This window comes from Barbatula barbatula (assembly GCF_947034865.1).
Source record: "Barbatula barbatula genome assembly, chromosome: 25".
Taxonomy (NCBI): domain Eukaryota; kingdom Metazoa; phylum Chordata; class Actinopteri; order Cypriniformes; family Nemacheilidae; genus Barbatula; species Barbatula barbatula.
This window is the reverse complement of record NC_136788.1, coordinates 9365005-9390855: the sequence shown is the minus strand read 5'-3', so window position 1 is coordinate 9390855 and position 25851 is coordinate 9365005. Positions and strand designations below refer to the sequence as shown.

The following is a 25851-nucleotide window of genomic DNA, read 5'->3' as shown; positions in this document are numbered from 1 at the left end:
CAACAAAGCTAATCGTTTGATTCTTGCACAAGTATTGTGCTTGCATATTATTTTTAGGGCTCACCCAAACAATTACGCAAAAGTAAGAGCTTATTTGCGATGTCATTAAAGTTTGTAAAGTGTACACACCAAGACTACCGGCCTACACTAGGCCTACACACAAAGCTAGACCCTATCATTACTCTGTACGCTCTGCATAGCAGATCATTTGGCAAAAACTGGCTGTTAAGAATACAGATACAGACTACCTTGAATAACAACAAAATCTTGTAAGATTCAACCATAAACAAATCCGGAATGGGACAGTTAGTGATTTAATGGCTAACCGCAATGACAATTTCCAGCAGTTAGTATTTGTGTATACTGATTTGTGTTGCCTTATATAAATATCGGATTTACTTAAGGAACACTTCACCCAAAAATTAAATATTGACAATATGAAAATTACTCAGCCTTGATTTATCCAAATCTGTGTACATTTCTTTGTTCTGTAGAACACAGAGAAAGATATTTGCAAGGATGCTTGTAACCAGAAAGAATGCTTTCCCATCGTAGGAAAAAATACAATGGTAGTCATTGGTGTCCCAGAACTGTTTTCTGTCCTACATTCTTCAAAACATCTTCTTTTGTGTTCAACAGAACTACTATGGTACCCAATGGTGGGCAAGATCTGTTTGGTTACTGACATTCTTCCAAATATCCTTCTCTTGTTCATTAGAACAAAGAAATGTATACAGATTTGGAACAAGGTGAGTAAATTATGACAGAATTTTCCATATAAGTACGCCTTTTAGGTTGATTTTTACCTCATTGCTCATGTTAATGTTATTAATTTGATGTTTATGCAAACAAAAAGTGCATTTAACATGTAAAATCTATATAAAACTTGGTAATCAGTAAATGTGAACATAACCGTGATAAAACGGATAACCTTGATAATTTGAGTCACTACATGACACTACATTAAAAAATACATGTCAATAAACAAACATTCACACCGATTTGAGACAGATGAGCACTATTGCAGACGTCAAACAACTGTTTACAGTATGCGAGAATTCAGACAGACAGTCAGAATCTCCCGTTTATCTCGGTTGCAAGCTAAGCATCTTGAGGAGGCTCATAAAACGCAGAGACAGCTGCTCCACAGGACCCGTGCTCCATCTTTAAATGAGGTTGGAGTGAGTGCTTTCTGGAAAAATGTGTGAACGTTATAGTCTTCAAAGTTTCGTAGAGCAGTTATTTAGCACGGTTTGCCAAAGGAATGCAACAAGGAGGCCAGCTAATGCTTGGAGATATCCAACCACTGACAACTGCATCGACCAATGAATCACTAATGTGCGAACAAAACAAAAAAACTATGACATATATCGAATTGTTCCAACAAATCGCTGTCCTGAAAAAGAAAACTCATTGAGAAATATAATCTCGTTTATTTACAGCCTCTAGATTTACTTCTTGACATGTCTATTCCAAAGCCACAAAAACAGACAGTGACTGTCTAGAAACACACAAAAGACAATCACATGCCACGGGACACAGTAACATGGGCGGGAATAAGCCTCCAGGAGCTTGCACCATGGCAACGTCTGGGGTTTTAAAACCCCACGTAACCTCGCGACCAGGTGACTAGAGGATGAACTAGATCAACACGGGTATTAAGACACTCCCACAGACAAGTACTCACATACGCACTCATTCAAGGGGATTTAGACTCTCCTCCCCGGCTTTACGCTAATCGCAGTGTTGTGGTTTTTCTGTTGAGGCTCCGTGGTTGTTCTCTCCTCCCTCTCTCAGGAAACTTCAAGTCTCTCTCTCTCTTCTGTGTGTATATAGGAAAGTGGTGAGTAGGCTGGTCGGCAGACAGGGAGAAACAATACTAGCATACTGTAGATGCGGAGAGGTGCGTGTTGCGAAATGTAACTCGGGCGGCAGCGTTGGATCTACAGGTGAGTAGCCTCTCATTTTATATAGCCTACGTGAGCCTGTTGAAGGCTGCTGTGTACACAAAATGTGTATAAAAATAGATGCATTCCATCTTTTAAAATAGTCTATCATTCACAGTGCATTCCCTTCAGGGCATCTTTTCTAGTGACTGTTCTTAAATGGCATGCTCAAAACAGTGTGCAAGTCCAGATAGAGGTTTACATTCTTGAAACAGATGTATTGGCATCAAGAGTAAACGTCCAAGAAAGTTCATCCTCATCAATTGGAGGATTTCAAAAGGCAAGCTTTTCAATGGGACTATGAATGTATCATTACAGTTTTAAGGGTTGTTGGTTTCTTGAGTATTCTGGATTTGGAAATGGCAGGACCTCATCTCAGGTCTGTGAGAAGCAAACCAAATTAGAGAAAACTTAATTAGCCCGTTGCAAATGCAATATATGCAGACGTCAAAGGAAGTTTAGTTTGGAAGTCTATCAGCAAATGTGCCATGGAACGACTGAGGTCTTTGAACGGTGGCTCCGTCTGTAAAGATTTTGAAGGGACTTAGGGAAGGGTTTGCAGATGAGTAACGCACTTCTGCATTAAAATCGTCTACGGGAAGAAGGCCAATGTGCTCCCACGCTGGAATTAAGCAACCGACAGCCAAGTGTTATGCTACCGTCATCAATTAACTTCACCGGAACCTTGCCACCGGAAGATCATCATTGTGATATCTTGTGATTTTAACTTTATGGTTAATTTACTAGCGTTCGCAAGAAAGTAGAAGTGACAGCTGTACCATGAATATTAACCTGGTCGATCCAAAACACAACCTCAAAATAACCACACTAGGTGTCTGTTTGGGTTACACTGCGAGTTGTTTATTTTTCAAGCTTTAAAAAAACGTATCTGCGATATCAGTTTGTGATCTTTAAATCCCAACTGCAGTGAGAGAAGATCAGAGAGAAAATATCCACAATGAAAATGAAAGCTATACTCGTAACAGAAAATCATCCGTTTGAGAAACCTCTCTGTCTCCTGTTGTAAATCTGGTTTGGTCGTATTTATGTTTCCAATTTGGATGGAAGGGATCGAAGACGCGTCCGCATGTCAGCGTCAGGTCGACTCCGTGCCTTCTGTGGTTTCTCTGAAGCCGTTGCCTAAAAGTTTTCTGTAAAAACCACTTTCACTAAGCCACATGTATCTTAATTATTGCCAGAGTGGGCTGAGGGTTCGAGGAAGCTTGAAGATAAATAAATCTATGGTATCTGAAACCCATACAGGCATAATATTCCTAATTCTTTATGGCTGTGTAGGTTCTCATGGGCCAGTGTTTGCAGTTATGGCCAAACCTAATGCTTCACGGAAAATTTTATTCATCCCCCCATTTCTCTCGAATACATAATCTCACGAGGCCTCCTTCCACCTCTCCATATTCTGGCACAAACCATTTGAAAAACGTGTTCTGGATTTATGTCTTTTGTAAGCATACATTTATTCACATTTAAAGTCTTGGCAGAAGATTTTATCCAAAGTGATTTACATTGCATAACATATACATTTCATCACTTTGTGTGTTTTTTAGGAACCGATCTCCACAAATGCTCAGACAGGATAACAAAATGTTTGGTCAGTGTGCTTAAGCCAAGGTAAAATAAATAAATGAAAGCCATAGTGTGTAACTTTTAAGCCTAATATTAGCTTACAAAACACAAAAAATATTATTGTTTTGGACATAAATTTCCAGGTTTCCCAAAAACTCCCTTGTCTCCAAATGTTGGGCCACAGAATTTTCAACAAAATAAACCTAACAATAGATTAAACTCTAAAAAAAGATGCTTCAAAAGGTTCTTTGATGCAATAGAAGAACCTTTTGGTTCCCTAAAGAATCTTTAACACCGGAACACAAAAGGTCCTATGTGCCGAAAATAGGTTCCTCAGAAAAAGTAAGATGGTTCCTTTAAGTTCCTTTTGGCTGAATAGTTGTTTGTGGAACCAAAAATTGTTCTTCTGTGGCATCGCTGTGAAGCACCTTTATTTTTAAGAGTGTACTTTGTCATCTTTGCAAAAATGTTTTATATTTATTTATATTTTATTTAGTTTTAACATCAACCTTTGCTTTAAAATGTAGAACATGAACACCTCAACAGGATTCTATACACATCCTACGTAAGGTAAACAAATGTCTTCAAGGACAATGACTTGTGTCTATAAAATGTAGTGAAAAGCATTGGTCTTATTATGCAGGAAGTGGTTTAATTCTTTCCCCTCATGGCATGGCCCCGGCGCCAGTCCTGGGGGAAAATGGAACTGGTACTTCCAGTCAGAATCTTTCCACTCAATAACACAACCACCATGGGGCTCCGCAATTTGCTTTCATCTGCAACATTCCACGCTGTACCTCACTTTTTAACCTCAGCTTTAGCACATGACTGGCATTAATAGACTACAAATACATGCTATTATTACTATGGTTACTGGTGATTGATTCCATGCCGTGTGTTGAGGGCAGCGAGAAATGACTCCTGATTCTCTCGACCGACAGGACATCCTGCAAAATTTTGCATTACCCATTATTACAATTTTCCTTTATTTAATCAATTCAGATAAGATAATTCCTTTATCTTAGTCTGCCATGTACTGTAAACCAGAAAGACCAGCTTTAAAAATCAACTCAAAACCTGAATTTGACCCTTTCTTCTGTTGAACAAAAGAGAATTTGGAGAAATGTCTCAGTGGTTTTGTGTCCATATAATGGAAGTCAGTGTTGTTTGGTTACCGACATTCTTCAAAATATCTTCTTTTGTGTTCTGCAGAAGAAGGAAAGTCATACAGTTTGAAATGACAAGAGGATAAGTAAATGATTAAAGAATTTGTCTTTTATAGGTGAACTAGCCCTTTAAAGCCATATTTAATAGCAAGGAATATCATTATGACAATACATGTGTAGAATGAACTGTACGATAGGATACAGACTGTAGGTCTTTGAAACACAAAATTACTCTTATACTGGTGCTAAATACAGTGAATTTGTTTTAAAATGCTTTAGCATTCAAACAGGGCAAATGGCGAGGGCAGCTGTGGTATGGGAATGTGGGCGCCATACTGGTGAGGGGTTGAATTTGGCCATTACTCTGTGGTTGACTGCTGGTGTGGGTGATGACTGCAACCCCCAAAGTAACAATTGACTCATCAAACCAGACAGAATGGCAAAACATTAATTGTCGAATTTACCCTTCATTTAACTTTAGCAATTAAGAGATAGTTCACCCAAAAATGAACGTTCTGTCATTATTTACTCACCCTCTTGTCATTTCAAACCCGTATGGCTTTCTTCTGCAGAGCACAAAAGAAGATATTTTGAAGAATGTTGGTTACCAAACACTATTGTTTGTACACAAAACCAATCCAAAATCAATGGTTACCGCCGTTGATAAATATCAACCATATTTATCTTAAAAATAAGAACCTTATCCATTAAAGCTATTAGATATTATGTAAGTCGTCAACATCATCATAAAAGATTTGTGCGATGTGGAGATTTAAGTGGCATGTAGTGGCGAGGTTGCGAATAGCCACCAATAGCTCGCTCCACCCCTCCCTTTCGAAGCACTAAGGTGGAGCTCACAGGACAAAGATGACATTGTGTTTTCGCTTCTTTGTCGAAAGAGATAACTTATTTACGAAACGCACTCTGTAAAGCAGTTTGTATGTTTAGGGCTACTGTAGAAACAACATGGGGAATTCCATGTAAGGCGACCCGCGGTGTATGTAGATAGAAATAGCTCATTCTAAGGTCATTATTTAAGGTCTATTTATACAGGACTCACACCTGTTTTTGTTCTCTCACAGGATGATTGACAGTTGCCTGTGCTGAGTCACGCAGCAGAATGCCTGGTGTGCCCCGCGGGGCCTCGCAACACCACACTGCGCCCGTAGCCTGTGCGATCATCTGTTCCTGGCTGTTGATCCTCATCCATCCCACCTTTTGCCAAAAACCTGCAAAGTTGCCTCTGGTGGGCCGTAAGCCTTTCCTGGCAGCATGGAACGCCCCGCTCGACATGTGCAAGCTGAAGTACAACGTCAACGTCAGCCTCGATCTCTTCCAAATCAGCGGAAGTCCACGAGCAGTCCACACGGGTCAGAATGTCACCATCTTCTACGCCAACCGTCTGGGCTACTACCCTTTCTACAATGAGCAGGGGGTACCCATCAATGGAGGCCTACCTCAAAACAGCAGCCTCGAAGAGCACCTTCACAAAGCCAGAAAAGACATAGAGCACTTTATACCTTCCGAAGACTTCCGTGGCCTGGCAGTAATAGATTGGGAGTACTGGAGACCGCAGTGGAGTCGAAACTGGCACAAGAAGGACATTTACCGCGAGCATTCCCGCGAGCTGATCGAGAGGGCCTACGTTAATGTAACGCAAGAGCAGGTGGAGGAGCTTGCGCGCTTGCGGTTCGAGAAGACCGGCATGGAGTTCATGCAGAGTACGCTGCAGCTCGGCACGCAAACCCGTCCAAATGGCCTCTGGGGTTTCTACCTGTACCCAGACTGCCACAATTACAACGTGCACGCGCACGACTACAACGGCACGTGCCCTCAGCAGGAGAGAGTTCGGAACGACGAGCTGTTTTGGATGTGGAACAGCAGCACTGCCCTTTTTCCGGCACTGGCTATACGAAAGAGCCACACGGACAGCGTTCACAACCTGCACTTCTCGAAAAATAGAGTGCTGGAGTCGCTGAGGCTTGCCTCCCTTACCTCACTGCCTTATGACCTACCTACATATGTATACACACGGCTGGGCTACAGGGATGATGCCATGGCATTTCTGACCCAGGTAAACACCCGTAGATATCGAAGAAACGCCAGCATAGTTACTTTGTCGAACTGACCAAAAGCCCTCAACATGATTTTGATCCTCTGCTGGGATATATTCTGAAAGCTGATATACTTAATCACTCAAAATAATATAGTAATATTTTACATTAGTGATTTATTTTAGCGCACTTGCTACTGCCTCAGCACCCTTACATAAAAGTTAATGTAGATAAAAAAAGTTTAGAAGTTAAAAATATATATACTAACAGCACACTTATTATTATCTATTATCTATAAAAAACTATACTTTCGGTGCACTTTGTACTTTTCAAAAATATACTTAAAATAACATTTCACTTGACTGACAAAGTGTATTTGGCTTTAACCTGTATTAAACTGAAGCTGATCTTGCTTATAAGATTTCAAGTACACTTTTAAGTTTAAAAATTACAACCTAAATAGGCGCAAAAATAATACATAAATAAATTACTGAGAGTATCTTAAAGTGTACTTTTATAAACTCAAAAATGTGCTACACACACTGAACTACTTGTAGTAAACTATGAAGATATTGTGAAAAATGTAGTTGTAAAACCTTTGTTTTAAAACGAAAAAGTGGGCAGTTTAGTCCCAAGTAGTATGGAAATGGTACATTTTCTTTACTAGTACCATGATACAGTATTAATATACTTACTGCATGATATAAATATACTTGAACTGTACTTTATACTTTAAAAAACGAACTTCAAGTATACTTATTTTTTGTAAGGGCAGTGCAGAGGTCACGAGAGGTCATTCGAAAACAAAGACATTTCAGCAGCAACATAAACACACGGTATGTGGCCCAAACAAGGAATCAATTACTGTTGAGTAGTTTTATACAATAAAAGTAATATACAACAAAAAATGAATATAGATGAATTAATATCAATATAAATATAAACACAGACCGGAAGTTAACTAGGGGCCAGGCACATGCATCCGATGAAACAGTCAACTAAACATTTTTGTAGCCTGAATGTGCTAAAGATGGCTAAAGATACTGTGAAAGTGACTGCCAGATCCATTAATGTAAAATAATTCTTTGTGTCTATTGGGAATATCAAAGTGGGACAGAAACAAAGTGTTGATCCATTATCTGAAACAGCTCCATCTTGTGGTCAAATAGTAGCCTACACACAACAATACGTTCGACTTCTTCACAGATTGACTTTATACAATACAATCTGACTCTATCATCGGACTATGCTATGCCTGAATGCATTTGTATTGTTCTGCATTATTATTTTCATTCCTTCCTTTGCTTACAAAAACAGTATTTGTCTTTTCATTTCACAGAAGGATTTGATACACACAATAGGAGAAAGTGCTGCTCTGGGTGCAGCAGGTTTCGTCATTTGGGGGGATCTCAACCTCACGTCCTCAAGGGTAAGATTTAGACCTGTTCGTTTTCACATAATTGTTTCTGCTGTTCACATCAACACAGCTAACATTAGGCAAGAAAAGCCAAAAATGTATAAATGAAATTCTCAAACAGTCACACTTCTGTGTCAATAAAATGTTTTCTGTTAAAGATAAAACTGAGTTCATACTGATTTAATGTATGCTATTTATGCTCCACAGTACCTTTTCACACTTCAATTCTGAATTCACTTTGACTCTCTCCCCAGCACAACTGCTCTAAAGTTAAGGCGTTTCTAAACCACAGACTGGGACAGTACATAACTAATGTTACCCGGGCAGCTGAAGTCTGTAGTGACGCCCTGTGTCAGTCCAACGGACGCTGTGTCCGCCGAGACCCGGAGGAGCCACACTACCTACACCTGAGCCGATCCAGCTACCGCATCCACTCCAACAGGTACGGCACGTTCAGCGTGAGCGGCGGGCACTCTAAGCAAGAGCTCTACCTGCTGGCCAAGAGGTTCCGCTGTCACTGTTACCAGGGGTACCAGGGCGACCGCTGCGACAGCATAGAGCCAGAGGAAAAAGAAGAAGACAATATGATCAAAGAGAATGTGGAGGAGGTGAGGGAGGAGGAACAGGAGGAGCCTGAAGATACGAGGGATGCAGCGGTGCATTTAGAAAAAGCCCTCATTCTGACTGTTCTGCTCATCTTCTTAAACTTTGCTTGTATTCAAGAGTGACGCACGTCATTTCTGTGCCACTGGCATCCTTAAAAATCGATAGCCACACCCCAAAACCATACTATTTGAACCAATTTTACTGTGACAGGACGCATAAAGAAACGGAGGAATGTTTTAAACATTTTACACTACTTCACAAAAAGTTGTCTCTGTACATTGCTAAGACAATTCGCATAAAAAAATGTATACAAAATAAAATATGACACACGTCACCTTTGAGGATATCGAGATGGCACATCATGACTGATTTAGCATTTTTTAAGATTGTTACAGTAGTGCTGTATGGTGATAATGTAGAGATGCAAGCCTTTGCACAAACTTCATTCTAAGTAGATATGTAGAATGACTGTTCTGAACTTTAGTTCTTCATTATTTGCTCTTTAATCTGAATTTAAATGTAAATGTCTATTCGCCCCAAAAGGTTTAATCTACGCCTTCCGGTTTGACAAAGCACTGAAATCAAAATGCTATTTTTTACCTTTCTTAGCAAGACCCAGAATGTTGCCCTTTGCTATTGCAAATCACAGTTATTCTCATTTTACAGACACTGTACAAACAATTACTAGTGCAGGACGATGTCATCAATATTTTTGGTCCCTTTTCCAAAAACATTTAATGCAAATTTACCTGCTAAACATTAAACATACTACACTAGGAAACTAGCACAGCTTAAAGACACATGTTTGCTTTCAAAGCATTATACTTGCTGTCAGAGCACTTCATATTCAGAGAGCATGAAATATTCAATGCAATACACATTGCATACAGGTGTGATCTGTGTAATACAAACATCCTGCTTCCCAATCCAATCAAAACTTTTAAAGCTGGACAAAGGTTCTGTCAACATGGACACGTAGCATTTAGCGAAGCCTAAAATATATATAATGGACTCGTGCTAGTGGTGCCTTAACCCTCACCCTTGTGTCTATAATAATAAGGTTTAATGTGCCTCAAATTATGCAATCATTTTGAGAAACAGACAAGAGGGAGAATGTTTGTCATAGTTCTATTTTTAGCTCGTAGTCTGGCCCACAGCGAAATAATATTGAATCCTACTCATCATAAAAGTGCAAAAACATATTCAGAGGTGGGATTGTTTTCTGCCTATGCAACTTAAAGGTTTTACAAATACAGTACAAACACATGACCGATGATAGCTGTCTCTTTCAACTATTTAGTGCTTTAATATTGAACAATACAATCAATTCATGTACCTGCACATCTGACAGAAGATAAACCTCGGCGGACACAACCAGAGTTTAAGCAATTATAGGAATTGCACAAATTGTTAATCTTTCCCCAAAAAAATACTAATAAAATGCTTACTAAGCCAAAAAAGATCAAAGATGTTTGTGTTCACACATTTGCATTTGCAAGCGATGCTACAGAATGCTGAAGTGTGAAAATTCATAATGATTGTATTTTTAAACTGTGCTCTTGTCTTTATGAAGCAAGCCAGAATCATTGATACTGGTAATAATATACAGTAGTACAGTGTACCTCGATGGTTTGAGCAAATCTGCAAATTGTAACAAATTGCAAAACATGTCTACCAAATATTTTATATCTCCAGTTTTAGGTTAAAGGATGATTGCAACATGTTTATATCTATTGTCTTTTTTACTCAATAATGAACATTTTTATAAAATTTGCATCGTGTGCATTGCAATTTTGTAGCATTAAGACAGTAGTTTGAGACTGCAATGTTTGTCGTGATTACCTCAGTGCTAAACTTTGCCAGTCTCCTATGTTTTGTTCATCTCAAAAACATGCAATTATATGCAATGTGTAACAAATTACTTGACTTTTTACATTTACCAAATATTCAATGAAGAAATGTTGCTTGACATATGCACTGCAAATAAAGGATTGTAACCAGTACTCAACTATTTTCTTTGATGCACAAGAAATGTTTGCATCACATACCGCACAAACACTCATGTTAAATGTAATGGTCTGCCCTCTTCCATTACACTCTCAGTCTGCTTATACATACATTCAATTGCTCTGAATACAAACTTTAGATGTTTGTATTGTACATTGTGACTTGAAGTAGACAATCGGTCCACAGATCGGTCCGACTTGATAGTTTTTGCATTTCAGAATTCCATACTAAAACTAAATCAAATCACTTGTTCTTATTATTTTAACACTACAACAATTCTAGGCAACAGTTCTATACAAATGTTTACAAATCTATTTCATCACCCTTTTCCAGTCACACTGTAAACACTCATGCATTAAACCCAATGAGCCCTGCTAATGTTTAACAAGAAATTGAGCAAGTCAGATTGCTACAGAGAAACTATTCAGACACCCATCTAGCTCGGTAAGACGTTAAACTTTTCTGAATGTTTTTTTTCCAGAACAACTGTTATTCTCCTGATATCATGATCTCACAATAATACCACATTTGTAGGATTTTACATTGTACTATACTTGCAGTAAGCAAAAGCCAGTATTATAGGCCAATCCTGCACTGATCCAATGAGAAAGCATGTCGTTTAAACGTCACGAATAGTCATATTACAAATGACTATTTTTATCATTTATTAACAAATGTCATGTAAGGTTTTTTTAACACATTCTACAGTTAAAGCCTGCATTAATTTCACTCATTCAACCGGTGGTGCTATAGGCACCGCAACAGATGAGTGTTGGATACAGCCACACTGTACCACTTTTGACTTCACCACAGACATCCCTACGGTAGGTTAAATGCACCCCCAAATTAATAAATTTATCGTGTATGTAAACTTATTTAAAAACAACCACAATATTGAATCCAATTAAACAGTAAGAGAACACCGTGACTTAATACTATCGCACTTCTGGATTCACTTGCAAGTCGACCAACCGATCTGTCGCATTGGGGTAACGTTACACAGAAAAGTACATAACAAAATGTAGCTAAGGTCACGTTAGCTAACTTCATCATTAATAACAAAATAACGTATTAAATAAAAAAATCTTTTCATCTCTGGACTGTCATAAAACAAGCCTCGACATCACGTTTGTGTCCGCTAGTGAGTTTTTTACATATATATTTTATTACAGTACAGAAGTGTAAAAAATGTGGACAAACATGTAGAACTCTCAAAAGAAAAGTAGAGAAGAGTATCAAAATTTTGACTTCAAATATAACTTGTATACTATATACTTATAAACTATAATACTTTTTAAATACATAGATTAAAATTGCATTTTGTTTTTTATATTACTTAAACTACGTCTTGCTTAATTTCTCTTACAAACTGTTCAAATTAGGCTTAGCTTTAGCCCATTTTTTTTCAAATGAATGTGATATTTACCAAATAACAAGTTTTAGACTCAATGGTATCTTGTACATTATTAGAGATGACATCATAAAGTTCAATTTGAATAAAAAATTAGGGATGTCAATCCAAAGTATTTTTGAATATATACAATCAAAGGATCAGGGAGTTGTTGTGCTTGAAATGTTCTCTGGTGTCATTACCTCATACCTCATGCATAAATGCAAAGAAATGCATGTGTCACAGATTTGGATAACACAATGAATGTGTAACGTTGCTAGCATGAGGGCAGGCGTCATCCTTTTGTCATCGCGTAGAAAATGTGTTGCAATTTTAAAAATACCATTAAACCAATAAAATACATTAGACACCATTAATGTATACCAATACATGGATTAAACGAATACAAAACATGTCGAAATATTAATGACATCACTTTGATTAAATGTTTTAAATGGCTTTTTATATTTGTTTTGTAGTGAGGATGGAAACCCAAAGAAAGCATATTCGTTTAATATTTCACATGATTTTCATCATATTCGGCCATATTTGTACATCATCGTCTCTTCAACCAACAACAGTTCCTCTCTTCAACGAAAGACCTTTTGTGCTCTTATGGAACGCACCCATTTCCAAATGTCAACACTTAAAAGTCCCTCTCGATTTATCACTGTTCCAAGCAGTCACAACACCTGCAAGAGTAAGAAATCAGTCCCTGACTCTTTTCTACAAAAACCGCATCGGGCTTTTTCCCTATATAGACATTCAGTCATCTAAAGAGTATAATGGTGGTATACCTCAAAGAGGCAATTTGTCAGCTAGCCTAGACAAAGCTAAAGAAGAATTCACCAGGTACATTCCCGATTCATCTTCTGGGCTCGCTGTCATGGACTGGGAGGAGTGGCTTCCGATGTTTCACCGAAATTTTGACATAAAAGAGATCTACAAGGACCTGTCCATCAACTACACCCTCGAGCATAACAATTCTCTCAACACTCAACAGGCCGGCAGCAAAGCGAAAAAACAATTCCAGGAGGCGGCCAGGGGTTTCATGGAGGAAACTCTGAAGTTAGGGGTTGCACTTAGACCTCAGTATCTGTGGGGCTACTACCTGTTTCCAGATTGCTATAACTATGACTTCGAGGATGCAAACTATACAGGTGTTTGTTCAGAGCACACAAAACAATTGAACAACAAACTTTTCTGGATGTGGGAGACCAGTACGGCCCTATACCCTTCAGCTTACCTGCCGGCCTCTACGAGCGGAAGCAAAAAAGCTGCACTGTTTGTCCGGCACCAAGTACTAGAGGCAGTGAGAGTGGCAGGACTGTCAAAGCATCCGTACGCTGCACCTGTTTACGTCTACCTGCGCCCTCTTTTACGGGACCAGAGCACGCTTTACATTAATGAGGTACTCACAAGGCCTTGCGCCTGACTTGAAAACAACAGTTTTTTTTTTGTTTCTCACCCGACAAAATAAAATGCATGACGTGTCTTCCTCTATCTATAATTTCATAACATGATGAAATGTATAACGCTGTGATTGTATTATTAATTTCGATTAATTCCTCACGTACGTGCTGCGTGCTCGCTCCGCGGCGTGCTCGTATACGTAGCTGCTCACCCTTGAGGAAGAATACAAAATGTCGGCGGCAGCACGAGGGCGTGATCGATGTCGTCGAAAAGAGTCAGGTGCGAAAAACGGAAAAGCAAGAAGAGATTCAGAGAAAACATCATGCGATACATTTGTGAATGCTAACGTTAGCCGCCATGAAGAAGCTACTGTTTACACTTCTAACGTCATCCGCGAGAAGACAGTTCACGGCGAGTAGAAGTGTTCGTTTAAAACGTGAATAAATAGGTTTGACATATTTCGTTCAATTGAACCACACAAACTTATAAGGAACTAACATACAAAGTTCTCTAGACGGGGTTTAAAGTAAAAAACGGTCAAATGTTTGGAATGATATATATGAATAAAGTATAAATATTGAATTGTTCAGGCCGTTGAAAGTAATTGAATCGCAATTGTACGTGTTCATATAAAGTGACTTGAGCCAGGTGGTAATGATTTAAGTTACAGTTCATTTGAAAGATTGAATGATAAAGTTTACATTTTAATGCTGTTAAACTGACTGAACGAAGGCACCGAGTAGTATATTCCTGCACAATCGGCGGGTGCAGTTATAGGACCCTAGTTCTTTTGTGACAGCGCCACCTGCCGAACTGGATAATAACCGAACCATTCGCGACCGCACTGACTTTATAAGTTCGGCTGGCTGGTAATAATGTGTCAAATATGCTATGTTCACGTTTCTTTGTTCTGTATCTAGATTGACCTGGTCAGCAGTATAGGTGAGAGTGCAGCTCTGGGGGCCGCTGGATCAGTGCTGTGGGGGGCCAGTGCTGATTATACTAACAAGGTAATTCTTGCCTTAAAGGTGCAGTTTACGTCATGCACCGATTTGCATTTCCATTAAACGTAAAAGAGAGGTTTTATATTATAGAGCTTATTTGTGCTTGATGATTTCATGATTTTTGGAGATTGCCATTCTATGTATTTTCATTACAAGTAAGGGTATTTTTCAAAACATAATCTGTTGTGATTTACAGAATTTCTCGGGATTTTGAGACGAATTACGATGCTTTCTCATCTCACTAAATCACAATTTATTTTCAATTCCTCTTATTATTTCTAGGCCTCGTGTGAAGCCTTATCTGCATACCTGTCTGATACATTAAATCCCTACATAGCGAACGTTACCACTGCGGCCCATTTCTGCAGCAAAAGTCTCTGTCAAGGCAACGGACGCTGTGTCCGCAAAAACTCTGACTCGGACGACTACCTTCACCTCAGTCCAGAAAGACACCAAATCAGAAGGAATGCTGGGAAATATGTGGTTATCGGAACACCATCACTGGATGACATCTCTCACTGGGCATACAAGTTTACTTGTCAGTGCTATGAAGACAGGAAGTGCTCTGTTAAAACGCAGTAGACAAGACAAGGGTCTTCGAGGGGTTTACTAAATACTTACTTAAGTATGTTCTGTGCATCCCGGCCACGAGTGCACCTTCTGAGAGAACATTGACAGTGAGGTTTTGTGGGTGGAATTTGGAGGAGAGGCTTGAACTGAAACGGTCGTCGGTCAGAATTGCTTACATGGATGTATTTTTTCGTTAAATCATTTTGCAGTGATTTCATTATTTTATACAGAAATTAAATTACAAATGCTTTTGTGCACATATTGTTCTCTTGCATGACATTAACATCTTAGAGGAGAACAATATCTACATTACTTGTCGGATAAGATTATATTGTAACAGTTGCAAGTAGCCTGATAAATCATGAATAAACATTGGAAAATGAGTAATATAAATTTGCCCTTGTCAGTGAAACAGTTCTTGTAGGATATCAGCTGTCGTTGCATAACCCTCCTTAATCTTTTCAGTACTGTTTGTACTGTATGTACAGGTTTTTCCTTTTATCCAAGACGACCTGCCCTCACCTCAACATGACCACTAATATAATGTGTCCACGTTATGCAACAAATTCACATTGTGACCTTCAACTTTACAGGGGTGTGAACAGTAAATGAGTTGCATATCACATGACTTTATTCATAAAACATGACTATAATCTTTTAAAAAGGCATACAGAATATCTTCTAACTGAAAATCTACTTTCAACTATTAATAAATCCTCATCAGATTGGAGTCACAACATATCAAGTACTTTAAAGGCAAAACACACAAAAGATGTTAACCGCTCCTCTTTTATCATCATTTTTAGATAAGAGTTTTCTATATATACACACTCACATGTAACACAATTTGGAGCCACAACAATGTTCAGTGAAGTGGGAGGTAAGACATGTCATTTTAATGTCACGAAGTTCATTTTTTATGTTTGCAATATCACAATTATTGGAAAATATTTGTGATTTTTTTCAAATCTATTTTAACCTTAAAATAACTTCTGTTTTTAAATAGCCAAAAGTTTCTCAACATAAGTTAAATGATAAATTACATAATAAATGAAAAGAGTCTGATGTGGACCAGAAATCACTTATCAATTTAAAAAATATATACAATTGATAAAATTTCCATATTTCACAGATAATCCTCAAGTTTAACATATACCTGAAGGCTGCAACAATGTTTCCCATTCAGTGTGGCTCACCGGTCCATCTAACTACCCTGATATCACTTTTTGGCTTCCTCAACAATGCTTTAACTCTACCGCCAACCCAACCGCCGATCTTTAAGGACACACCCTTCTCTGTTATCTGGAACGCCCCTACTGAAGTATGCAAGAGACTTGAGATCAGTTTGGACACCTCAGCATTCCAAGCGGTGACCACACCGTCCAGTGTTCCCAACCAATTTCTGTTCCTCTTCTACTCCGAACGTCTCGGCCTGTACCCTTACGTAATCCCCGAAACCAAAGAAGAGTTCAACGGCGGCATTCCTCAGAAAGGCAACCTGACTGCCAGCCTGTCAAAAGCACTTGATGATGTCACAAAGTACATCCCTGAGTCCCCCCCGGGTTTGGCTGTGATTGACTGGGAGGAGTGGCGCCCCCTATGGGCTAGAAATTGGGATTCGAAAGAGATCTACAGAAAGCTTTCTATCGAGTATGTTCAGGAAACCAACCCATCTCTGTCTTCCAATGAGGCTTTAGCTATGGCAAAACAGCAGTTTCAAGCTGCTGCCAGGGCTTATATGGAAAGCACAGTGAAACTTGGGATCAAAATGCGGCCAGAATATCTCTGGGGCTACTATTTGTTTCCCGACTCTTACAATTATGGATGGGACCAGCCAGGTTATACTGGGGAGTGTCCTGAGCAAGAACAAATCTTGAATGATGAGCTACTTTGGTTATGGAATGCAAGTACGGCGTTGTTTCCCTCGGCGTACCTGCCGCTAGCCCTGCGAAACAACCGAAATGCAGCTTACTTTGTTCGTGGACGGGTTCAAGAGGCCGTCCGGGTATCTGCTCTGCCAAAGCACCTTTATACGTCTCCAATTTATGTATATTTACGTCCTCTGTTTCGGAATAGTTCGGAAATATACCTGAGTGAGGTGAGGTTTCCGTCACAATAACCTGCTAAGTATGCCTACTTGTATTTTTACTCTCAGATACATTAATGTAGTTTATCAGTGTTTTTACTTTCTTTTACTACATTGTAAAGCATATATCATACTTTTTACTCCAATACTTTTGATAATACATTGGGGCCTAGATTTCTTACCTTTAATACTTAGTTTAGTATTTTGACTTAATTTGACTTGAGTAAAAGTAGTATGGAGTAAAAATGATGTTATAAAAGTATATAAGCGTCCTTGAGCCCTGGAAAGGCACTATATAAATAAAACTTATTATTATATGATGCTTCATAAACTATATAAATAAAAAATTTCCAAGGCAAAAACATTATGAAGTGTATGTGTATTTTAACATGTACTTGAGGATAAAAGTACTTTAGTACTGTTTGAGAATAAAAAATCTCTTACACCCAATCCTAATAAACAACTCGGAAAGCATTACCTTTGGATAATACCATGAAAATAAGAAATCTAAGGAAATTAAATATTAGCCTGATCTCATCTGAATTTGTAACTATTTGTGAGGGGTGTACAATGTGTACATAAACGTGAGATTAGGAGAAAAGAACGGTGAAGCCCCACCCCTAAATTTAACTGTTAATGGTGCAAAAGCAAATCATACAAAATTAGGTTGTGAATACAAAATGGCCAACTTGTAAATGAGTGAGATTGTGTTGTTTATTATTTTCACATTGTTTGTGTTGTGCTGTTTAACACGTTATGAGTGTGTTGTTTTTGTATTAAGGACAGCACAAGTCGAGTTCAAAATAACTTTTTCTTTCCAGAATTAACACAGAGATTTGTGTAAAAATGAACAACACACTTTCTGTGTTCTCACAGAAGTAACACTATTGTGTTATGAACACAACAGTGTTTAGTGTATATAGAATATAGATATCAATTTATAAAAATATTAATTGAAATATCAAAATTTAGATGTCTATAAAAGCTCTATGAAAAATGTCTAGAGAATCTTTTGCCTTTTTTTATAGATGGATCTAGTCAATACTATTGGTGAGAGTGCAGCTCTGGGGGCCTCAGGGGCTGTTCTGTGGGGTGCCAGTGCAGATTTTAACGACAAGGTAGTGTCACCATTAAAGTTTAAAAATCCTTATTTAGTTCATTATTTTCTTTCATTTAATGCTCTATTCCAGCACTCAAGCATTATCAGTACTGAATGGGTCGTAATTTACAATTCTTTCTACTAAAACCAGCTTTAAGTTTCTGCCAAAACAAGTTTTTGAACAAACAAGACGATCAAAGTCAGCTGTCATGTTAGATGTACAAATTCACTTTCTGTATCTGCAAGGTCATCGTGCATTGTACGCCACATTATTCACAATGTTTCTTTCTCATTCATAGGAATCATGCGAAGCGCTGGCTGCCTATCTGCCGTCCACGCTAAACCCTTATATAACTAATGTGACCACAGCTGCGCAACTCTGCAGTAGTATGCTGTGTCAGAACAACGGCCGCTGTGTGCGCAAGAACCCTCAGTCAAACACCTTCCTGCACTTAAACCCGAACCATTTCATCATCCTAAAGGCTCGAGGAAAATACCTGGCCGTAGGTACGCCTTCCCTTAGTGACATCACCAACTTTGTGGACAACTTCATCTGCCAATGTTACAAAGATCAGAAATGCTCAGCTAGAATGCCAGAGTCCCTTCCCACAACTCCACTGGTTGTTGCTGTGTGACTTCATATCTGATTTGATATTTGAATAATGTGTTTTATAAACATTTAATAAACTAAATTTGCTCTTGAAATGTCAATGATTTGTAGTTGTGTTATAACAAAATATGATGACACTATGAGATTTGTATGGATAAACACCACTGATACACATGTGTACACGGACACCTGTGTATATATAAAATATGCACATAGTTTGTAAAATGTAAGTGTAAAAAGCAATGTTTTCGTGAACAGTTGCTTGTTTTACTTCAGAGACTTCAGACGCTGGTAAAGTGGGCCTGGGGCAGACACAACACTTTATTTTGAGTGTAACTCTGCAGACTCTAAACATGTTGCTACACATGTAAGCAATGCGTTCCCGACAGCATGGAAAGATGGAGTTTACCCGAGGGAGGCCATTACCTTCAATAAAGAAAGTATTCCCCAAACTGGACTAGTGTAAAGCACGTTGCAACTTCCCCATCAACCACTGGAGGGCGATTCTCGTCCTTGTTTATTCTTATGTTATTGTTATGGCAGATGTTGATTTTGTTCCTTATCAAGAGATGCGTCCTTCGGATGGCACATATGTCATCGAGCTTTGTTATTAATGATTTTATCGTAGATAAGCAACAGTTACATTTCAAGGTCAGAATTAAACTACAATGATTATATTTAGGAGAAAAAATTAAAACTAAAATGGAACATCCTCGATGACGCATGACGCAGCCTTCGGATTAAAAGGCAGCTCAATAGTTAATGCTTCTTACTATACTATAAGTTACTATAACTTTCACCTGCTCTTTGTTTCCATGATCATTCTATGTATGTATGTATGCACGTGTTTTGTCTGGTCTTTCTTTGAAGACTAGATCCTCTATGAACCCAGCACTGCAAATATTGACTTTCCACAACGATGAAACACCATTAGGTTTAACAGTGTCAAAGTGGCATTTGAATTCATCCTGAACCTGACGTGACAAGATTGCTTTATTCAATAAACAAAATGGCTTAGGTAGGACAGTCGTTGAAATACACTCAGAGAAACAAGAGTTTTATAAATGAGCCCAATGTGAAGACTTTTCGTCAGGTCATGTGATCTCCACATGGCAGCCACGTGTTTTATATGAATGATATAGATTACCACTGATGATGGTATGTTATTTAATATAATTATCAGATTAACTATTAATTTGCTCATTCAAAGCTTTACTAACCTCAATAAAACAACTGACAATAGTCCGCAAACACTTGCTTAACACTTGTGAAAACAAGATAACAAGACTCATTATCATCAACCAATCACAAGACTTCACGACTTATTATTCTACTTAGCATAAGCAGACCCCAAACACAAAAAGGTGAAGATTAAGACGCATCAGAGCTCCAACAGAACCTAAAACTAATTTCCAAACAATGTCTTAAAATTGTGATCACGTGTTTTTTAATGAACACTAACACTAACATGTTTTGAATACTTGTCTTTGACTCTAGATGGCTCTAAAACGCTCTGTGTGTATACTGCAGTTTTACCTCTCAGTATATATTGCTGAAATTCCTTGTTTTTATCTGAGCTCAGTCACACACAAAAGGCTTTAAACACCACATTTCCATTGAAATTTCAGCTTCATATAACGTTCCTCAGATTAATACAGTCACTGGGTACCTAGTGAGCAGTTCTCGTACAAAATATACAAGCCCCTTTAAAAATGATAAAACATTTTCTCAAGGATTATGCTAAGTGAAACTGTAACATCAACATCCATGTCCAACAAAAGACCCTGCAGTGACCGCCTGTGACAGGCCTAGTGTTCTGCCTTCGGAGGGTGGGGGGTGTGGGGTTTCTTGCTACTACTGGGTGACATGACGCAAATGTCCCTGGACAGACAAAAGCCAGTTTATACTATTGAGTAACCAAACAGAGACTGCAGCAGTGACTCTATAAAATACAGGAAAAAACATCTGAAGCATGCAAATACAAGGAACGGATCAGAAAATGCCAGTCAGCTGTTTTGACATTTTTTCACCAGTATATTTAAGGGTTCACGTGTGACATTGAAAATGATCATTTCTGGATAAAAGACAACACAAAAACACTGTTTGTTTCAAGCATTGTGATGTTTGATAACCAAACTATTCTTGACCTATTCATTTAAACATGAGCTGCCTCTAAACATTAAAGCAACACTATAGAACCTTCGCTCACGGCTCCCCCATGTGGTTGATAAACGCAATGGTCTGTTACCAGTGTCCTAAATAATGCAGCAGTAAAAGCTTCCCTGAGGGCAGCGCAATACACGTGAATTTATAAAGTAAGTTGATGAAACCAGCGAATGCCAAAACATTGTTTAGACACCACGTTGCACTCTTCCGCAGGCAGGGGATGGTGTACCGACCCGAACACAGAACTTGAGGCTGCTCTGGTAGCAGCGGCAGTAGACTTCGTCCAGTAAAGAGATGTTATACGGCTGAAATCATTTTAGAGACATTATTTTAAGGTAGAAAAGCTACAAAGTGTTGCTTTAAGAGCAGGGATTTTGAGATTAATATGTTTTTAAATGACACAATTATCTATTAAGGCATTTTACTTGCTATGTGGGTTGACCACATGAGGATTTGAAAGCTTGCAGAGACATCTTGTGATGTCTGAAAATACAGGCTGCCCCAGGTTGAAATATGAAATGTAATTGCTCATGACTTCTCTTTACAGCGACCCAGTGACACAGATTCTCAACTCTGTCGTTCAAGCCATCTGTCGAGCTCATCCAGATTGGTACCACTGTATGAGAATACCTACATTACTATGTGTGTCTGCTCCTACACTGAAACCGAATATCTTATAGGTACAATCTTTAATACGTAGCCTATATTTTGGGTGAAGTACACAAAAAATGCATACAAGAACACTTCAGTTGCTTTTGAATAGTGTAAACTTTGTATTCCTTCAAAAAGAAAACAAATCATTGGTTCAAATTAGAGGTTTGTGTACCCCAGTTACATCCAGGGGTGTTTGGATTGATATAGAACACACGTATCAACTGATTTGCTTTTACAATACATTACATAGTTACGTACAGTATACAGTATATTATGTTGCTTTTCTGTCCATAGATAGGCCTTCTCCAAAAAATTACACATTGGGCCTTTAAGTAAACCAATAAAATAAATTTGATTTACCAAATAATTAAATAGGCGTCACTAGGTGGGTTGAAAGTCTAAATGGAGGGGGTCCCTTCTGTTATTTAGATACAAAGTGCATCATAGGCGAGCCCCCACTCTTTGACCTCCATTAACTGCAGCACAAAAAACACTGTACCAAAAGAGGATACAAATTCTGTTCCATAAAAGGTCTGTTATCTCGCTGTAATAACGAATAGGGTCACTATTACAACTATGATTTATTTCCTCATGTGAAAACATAAAGAACGGGTGCTGTGTGCTAAACAGTGAAGACATTGAAGTAAATTTGGAGTTGAATCAAATTGTAGGAACATACATTTTGATAATAAAAAAAATGAACAAATTAGCACGGTTTCCTGTAATTTCCCCTTTGATTCACCGAATTATCTTTAGCAAATGTTTATCATATTTCTGGAGCTTGTGCTTTGTCACTCGCACCCAGCAAGCAAGCTCTGCCCCATGAGCGCTGACATATAAATGAATGAAGACACATGAACAGTGTTATGCCCTTTAGTTGTGTGATTCATACTGCGTACCCGCTTCAGACTAAAACGCACACATTTACTGTAGGTCGACCTATTTTGGGGACGTTCCGTTCTGATGTTCTCAGTTCCCTCAGTATTTGAATTTCTTTCTCAAATCCCAATTTAGGTTTTTTCTGTTACTCTGAACATTATTTTTATTATCTAAGAAGAATCAGCATCTTTATGACCACAAATGAGCAAATAAAGAAATTAAAATGGAATATTCATACTAGCAACATAAAAACCAACACTGTGGAATGTAAAATAGGACCTAAATCTTATATGCCTTTGGATGACGCCGATATTGTGATTTCTTTGATTTATAGCAAAGGTCTGCTGCACGGGGCATCGGAGGACTAATAGGCTGTCAATGTTCCCATAGATCAACTCATTCAGCTCTTTGTGACCCTCTGAAAATGTTTTGAATCATGGGGTGGTCCAGGGGGCTTGTCGGCCCCAGCAAGCGGCTACTGGACTGAACTCAGTGACTCATATCTCATTACACAGCCTTAATCATCTCCTGGGCAAAAATTCTAACATGGCTTCAGTATTACTGTTTTATAACAGTCCACTGAGCATGTTTGTCAAAATACTTCATAATAACACGGACAGCAGTTTGTTTGAGGGCAACATTATGGTGAAGAAAAGGTCTGTGCAAACACATGATTAAATGTCTCTATTGTGTATGAGAAGAGATCAGTTCGAGGCTCAGGAATAAAATCTCATTAGTTACTCAATCCACTGATCAGCCACGGGCCAAGAAATAATGCATTGCCATTCCTTTACACAGATGGGCAATATCAAACATCCATCAAACCTTTTCTCTCGGTTTCTTTTTCGGCCTCATGTGACTAACCTAACAGAAGCTTAAATATTTATTAAATCTATTTTAATTGTGCTGCATATTGGGATGCGTCAACAGAATTGCATTGTATTGTTATATGCAATGCAATAAAGCACTACTAACTAACAATCAATGAAGTAGAAGGATGTTATTTTCTCCAAGATCTTCCACAGGAGTAAAAGGAGCTGAAGAATATTCACAGTGGAGTCTTTGTGCGTTCATTGTTTGGCTTATTAAAGGACACCAGGAGGGAATACGTTCATAGTTAAATGTTCCGGTTAATTCTAAGTATGAATGTGAATATTGTTCTTTTCATTGCAAATTAAATAATCTAAATATAGATGGAATATATGGAACAAATGGCTTAAATTAAATCAATTTTCAATGGTTATTGATATTGTTTAAATATGACACATATTTTAACATCGTAAAGATGACTGAAGAGTCACTATGGTAACATACTCTCTCTCTCTCCACCTCCATACACGTTAGAGTGTGATTCATTGACCAAATAACAGACAAAACTGAAAATAAAGATGAAGTTTACAAATGACGATTTATTTCTTGAAAACAATTAAGCTTAATATTGCGCTAATATTGTTATCCTAACTTTTTAAGACCGCCGTAACCACGCATTGAGAAAAAAGGAAAGACGCTATCGTGAATTTCAAATTTTCTAAATCTCATCTTTCATATTCTTTAAAAACATCATAGGCACTCCTGTAAAACCTACTGTAATGGAACGTCCTGATACCTATTGAAAATGTTCAAGTCCTTAAAGCTCTTTGTGATTTCTTGTCATGTTAAGTATGACCAATATATGTGCTTTTAGACAACCAGTCTATCTGTAGTGTTCAGATTGTCTGCCAAAAACCCTGAAAACCTCAGTATCTCTTGCGGTCCAACAACACTCATTTGGCTTCACATGCCATAAAAAGTCCATACAGGGTGGCGATTGTTTCCTTTCCACCCCAAATGTCACAATGACGCAAACAGTTTCTTTTATTTGCAAAAACGTCTGTCAGATTGTGTTTTGATACGTTGGACACAAAGCATCGGTTTAGTGCCTTGAGAACACTAGGCAACAGGGGGGGTTTTAATGGAAGTGTACATAAAAAAAGAAAATGGAAACAAAAATGAAAAGAGAATAAAGACTCTCTAAAGGGTCTGTATTTGCAACAGGGACATACTTGACGGGAATCATTTATATTTTTTGGGGTGTGGCTCCTCCACCAATGAGTGTACACTGTGACAAAAAGCGTTTTGACCATTTTCCTCTGACAGTGTGTGTTTTCTCTATAGATTTACATCGACTACAGACATACATTTAGCAGTTTTCACACATATACTGTACATTTTTATCTTAAAGGACTTACAAATGAACAACATAAGCTATTTTTAGTACATGAGCACATATATAATGATCTTATTTTCCCCATTTTTAGATGGAGCGATAGAGAAAGGAAAGGGCTAAAGCAACAATGAAGAGATTGTTTACTACACTTAGTTTACATTAGCATGCCACTGAATGCTGATAGTCCTCCTCCTCCACTGTATAATCCTGGCAGATTTACCACAAATATATGAATATTAGCTTTAAACGGCACCACAGCATTTATTATTTACACTGATTTATTTGTTTTGCTTGTTTATCCCTTTTAGGCTTGGCCGTCGTTTTGTGAAGACACCTGTTCCTTTCTCATTTCCCATTTTGTACAAATTACTATTGGTTTATGGAAGGAGCAAACCGTACCCTATACACTGGAGCCAATGGTACAGCAAAAATATTAGCCCATTAAATCTTATCAATATTAATAGAGTTATAATGAAAGCATTTGTAACTCATAAAATTGCTCTGTCAAGATGAGATCATTAATGGGATGTTCACTGAGTAATGAGCAGAGGACATTTTTCCTCTACTGTGAAGTGGATGGTGCATAATCTCACAGGTTTGGGAACGCAATGATTTTTTTAGGGTTATCAGGTCAATGCTGAGCAATGGATAAAAGAAAAAAGACATTCAGGACATTTTGTTATTCAAAATTGGGAAATTACCAGTCACACAAAAGGTGTACATGGCGTTGTTCTTAAAAAAACTTTTCTGTTTAATTAAATTGCATTTTTGTTTTTGTGAGCAAACCATACATATCATAAATTTTTATCTGATTTACAGAAGACGTCCACTAAAATAAAATTCTTTGTAACAATCTTGTCTGGTATATTTATAACAAAAGTCAATTAATGACATATTAAAAGCTGATTAGTTTTTTGTTTACCACTATGCTAGGTTTTGTCAATTTGTCAATTATTTTTTACTCATTTGAAGCACAATAAAATGAAATATGCTC

General features: G+C 38.1%; 3 protein-coding genes across 5 annotated transcripts; all 3 read left to right on the top strand.

Annotated features, from left to right (window-relative positions):
* The first annotated feature begins 1693 nt into the window (after positions 1-1693).
* On the top strand, positions 1694-10775 carry hyal4 (hyaluronidase 4). Its single transcript, XM_079449836.1, has 4 exons — positions 1694-1949; positions 5779-6770; positions 8090-8179; positions 8422-10775. The coding sequence occupies exons 2-4, from the start codon at positions 5817-5819 to the stop codon at positions 8893-8895; spliced, it is 1518 nt and encodes a 505-aa protein (XP_079305962.1). The 5' UTR covers positions 1694-1949; positions 5779-5816; the 3' UTR covers positions 8896-10775.
* A 388-nt stretch (positions 10776-11163) lies between these two features.
* Positions 11164-15582, top strand: LOC306890250 (hyaluronidase-5-like). Of its 3 annotated transcripts, none has more exons than XM_079449837.1 (5): positions 11164-11224; positions 11534-11604; positions 12650-13581; positions 14504-14593; positions 14870-15582. In XM_079449837.1, exons 3-5 carry the CDS (start codon positions 12655-12657, stop codon positions 15167-15169), a joined length of 1317 nt encoding a protein of 438 aa, XP_079305963.1. In that variant the 5' UTR covers positions 11164-11224; positions 11534-11604; positions 12650-12654; the 3' UTR covers positions 15170-15582. The 3 variants fall into 3 exon arrangements, with proteins under 3 accessions (XP_079305963.1, XP_079305964.1, XP_079305965.1); XM_079449838.1 differs by having other exon boundaries at positions 11489-11604; XM_079449839.1 differs by lacking the exon at positions 11534-11604.
* Positions 15583-16328: 746 nt separating this feature from the next.
* spam1 (sperm adhesion molecule 1) lies at positions 16329-18977 on the top strand (the record flags this gene model as incomplete). The annotated part of the gene is made up of 3 exons (XM_079450485.1): positions 16329-17255; positions 18272-18361; positions 18642-18977. 3 exons carry the CDS (start codon positions 16329-16331, stop codon positions 18975-18977), a joined length of 1353 nt encoding a protein of 450 aa, XP_079306611.1.
* Positions 18978-25851: the final 6874 nt, after the last annotated feature.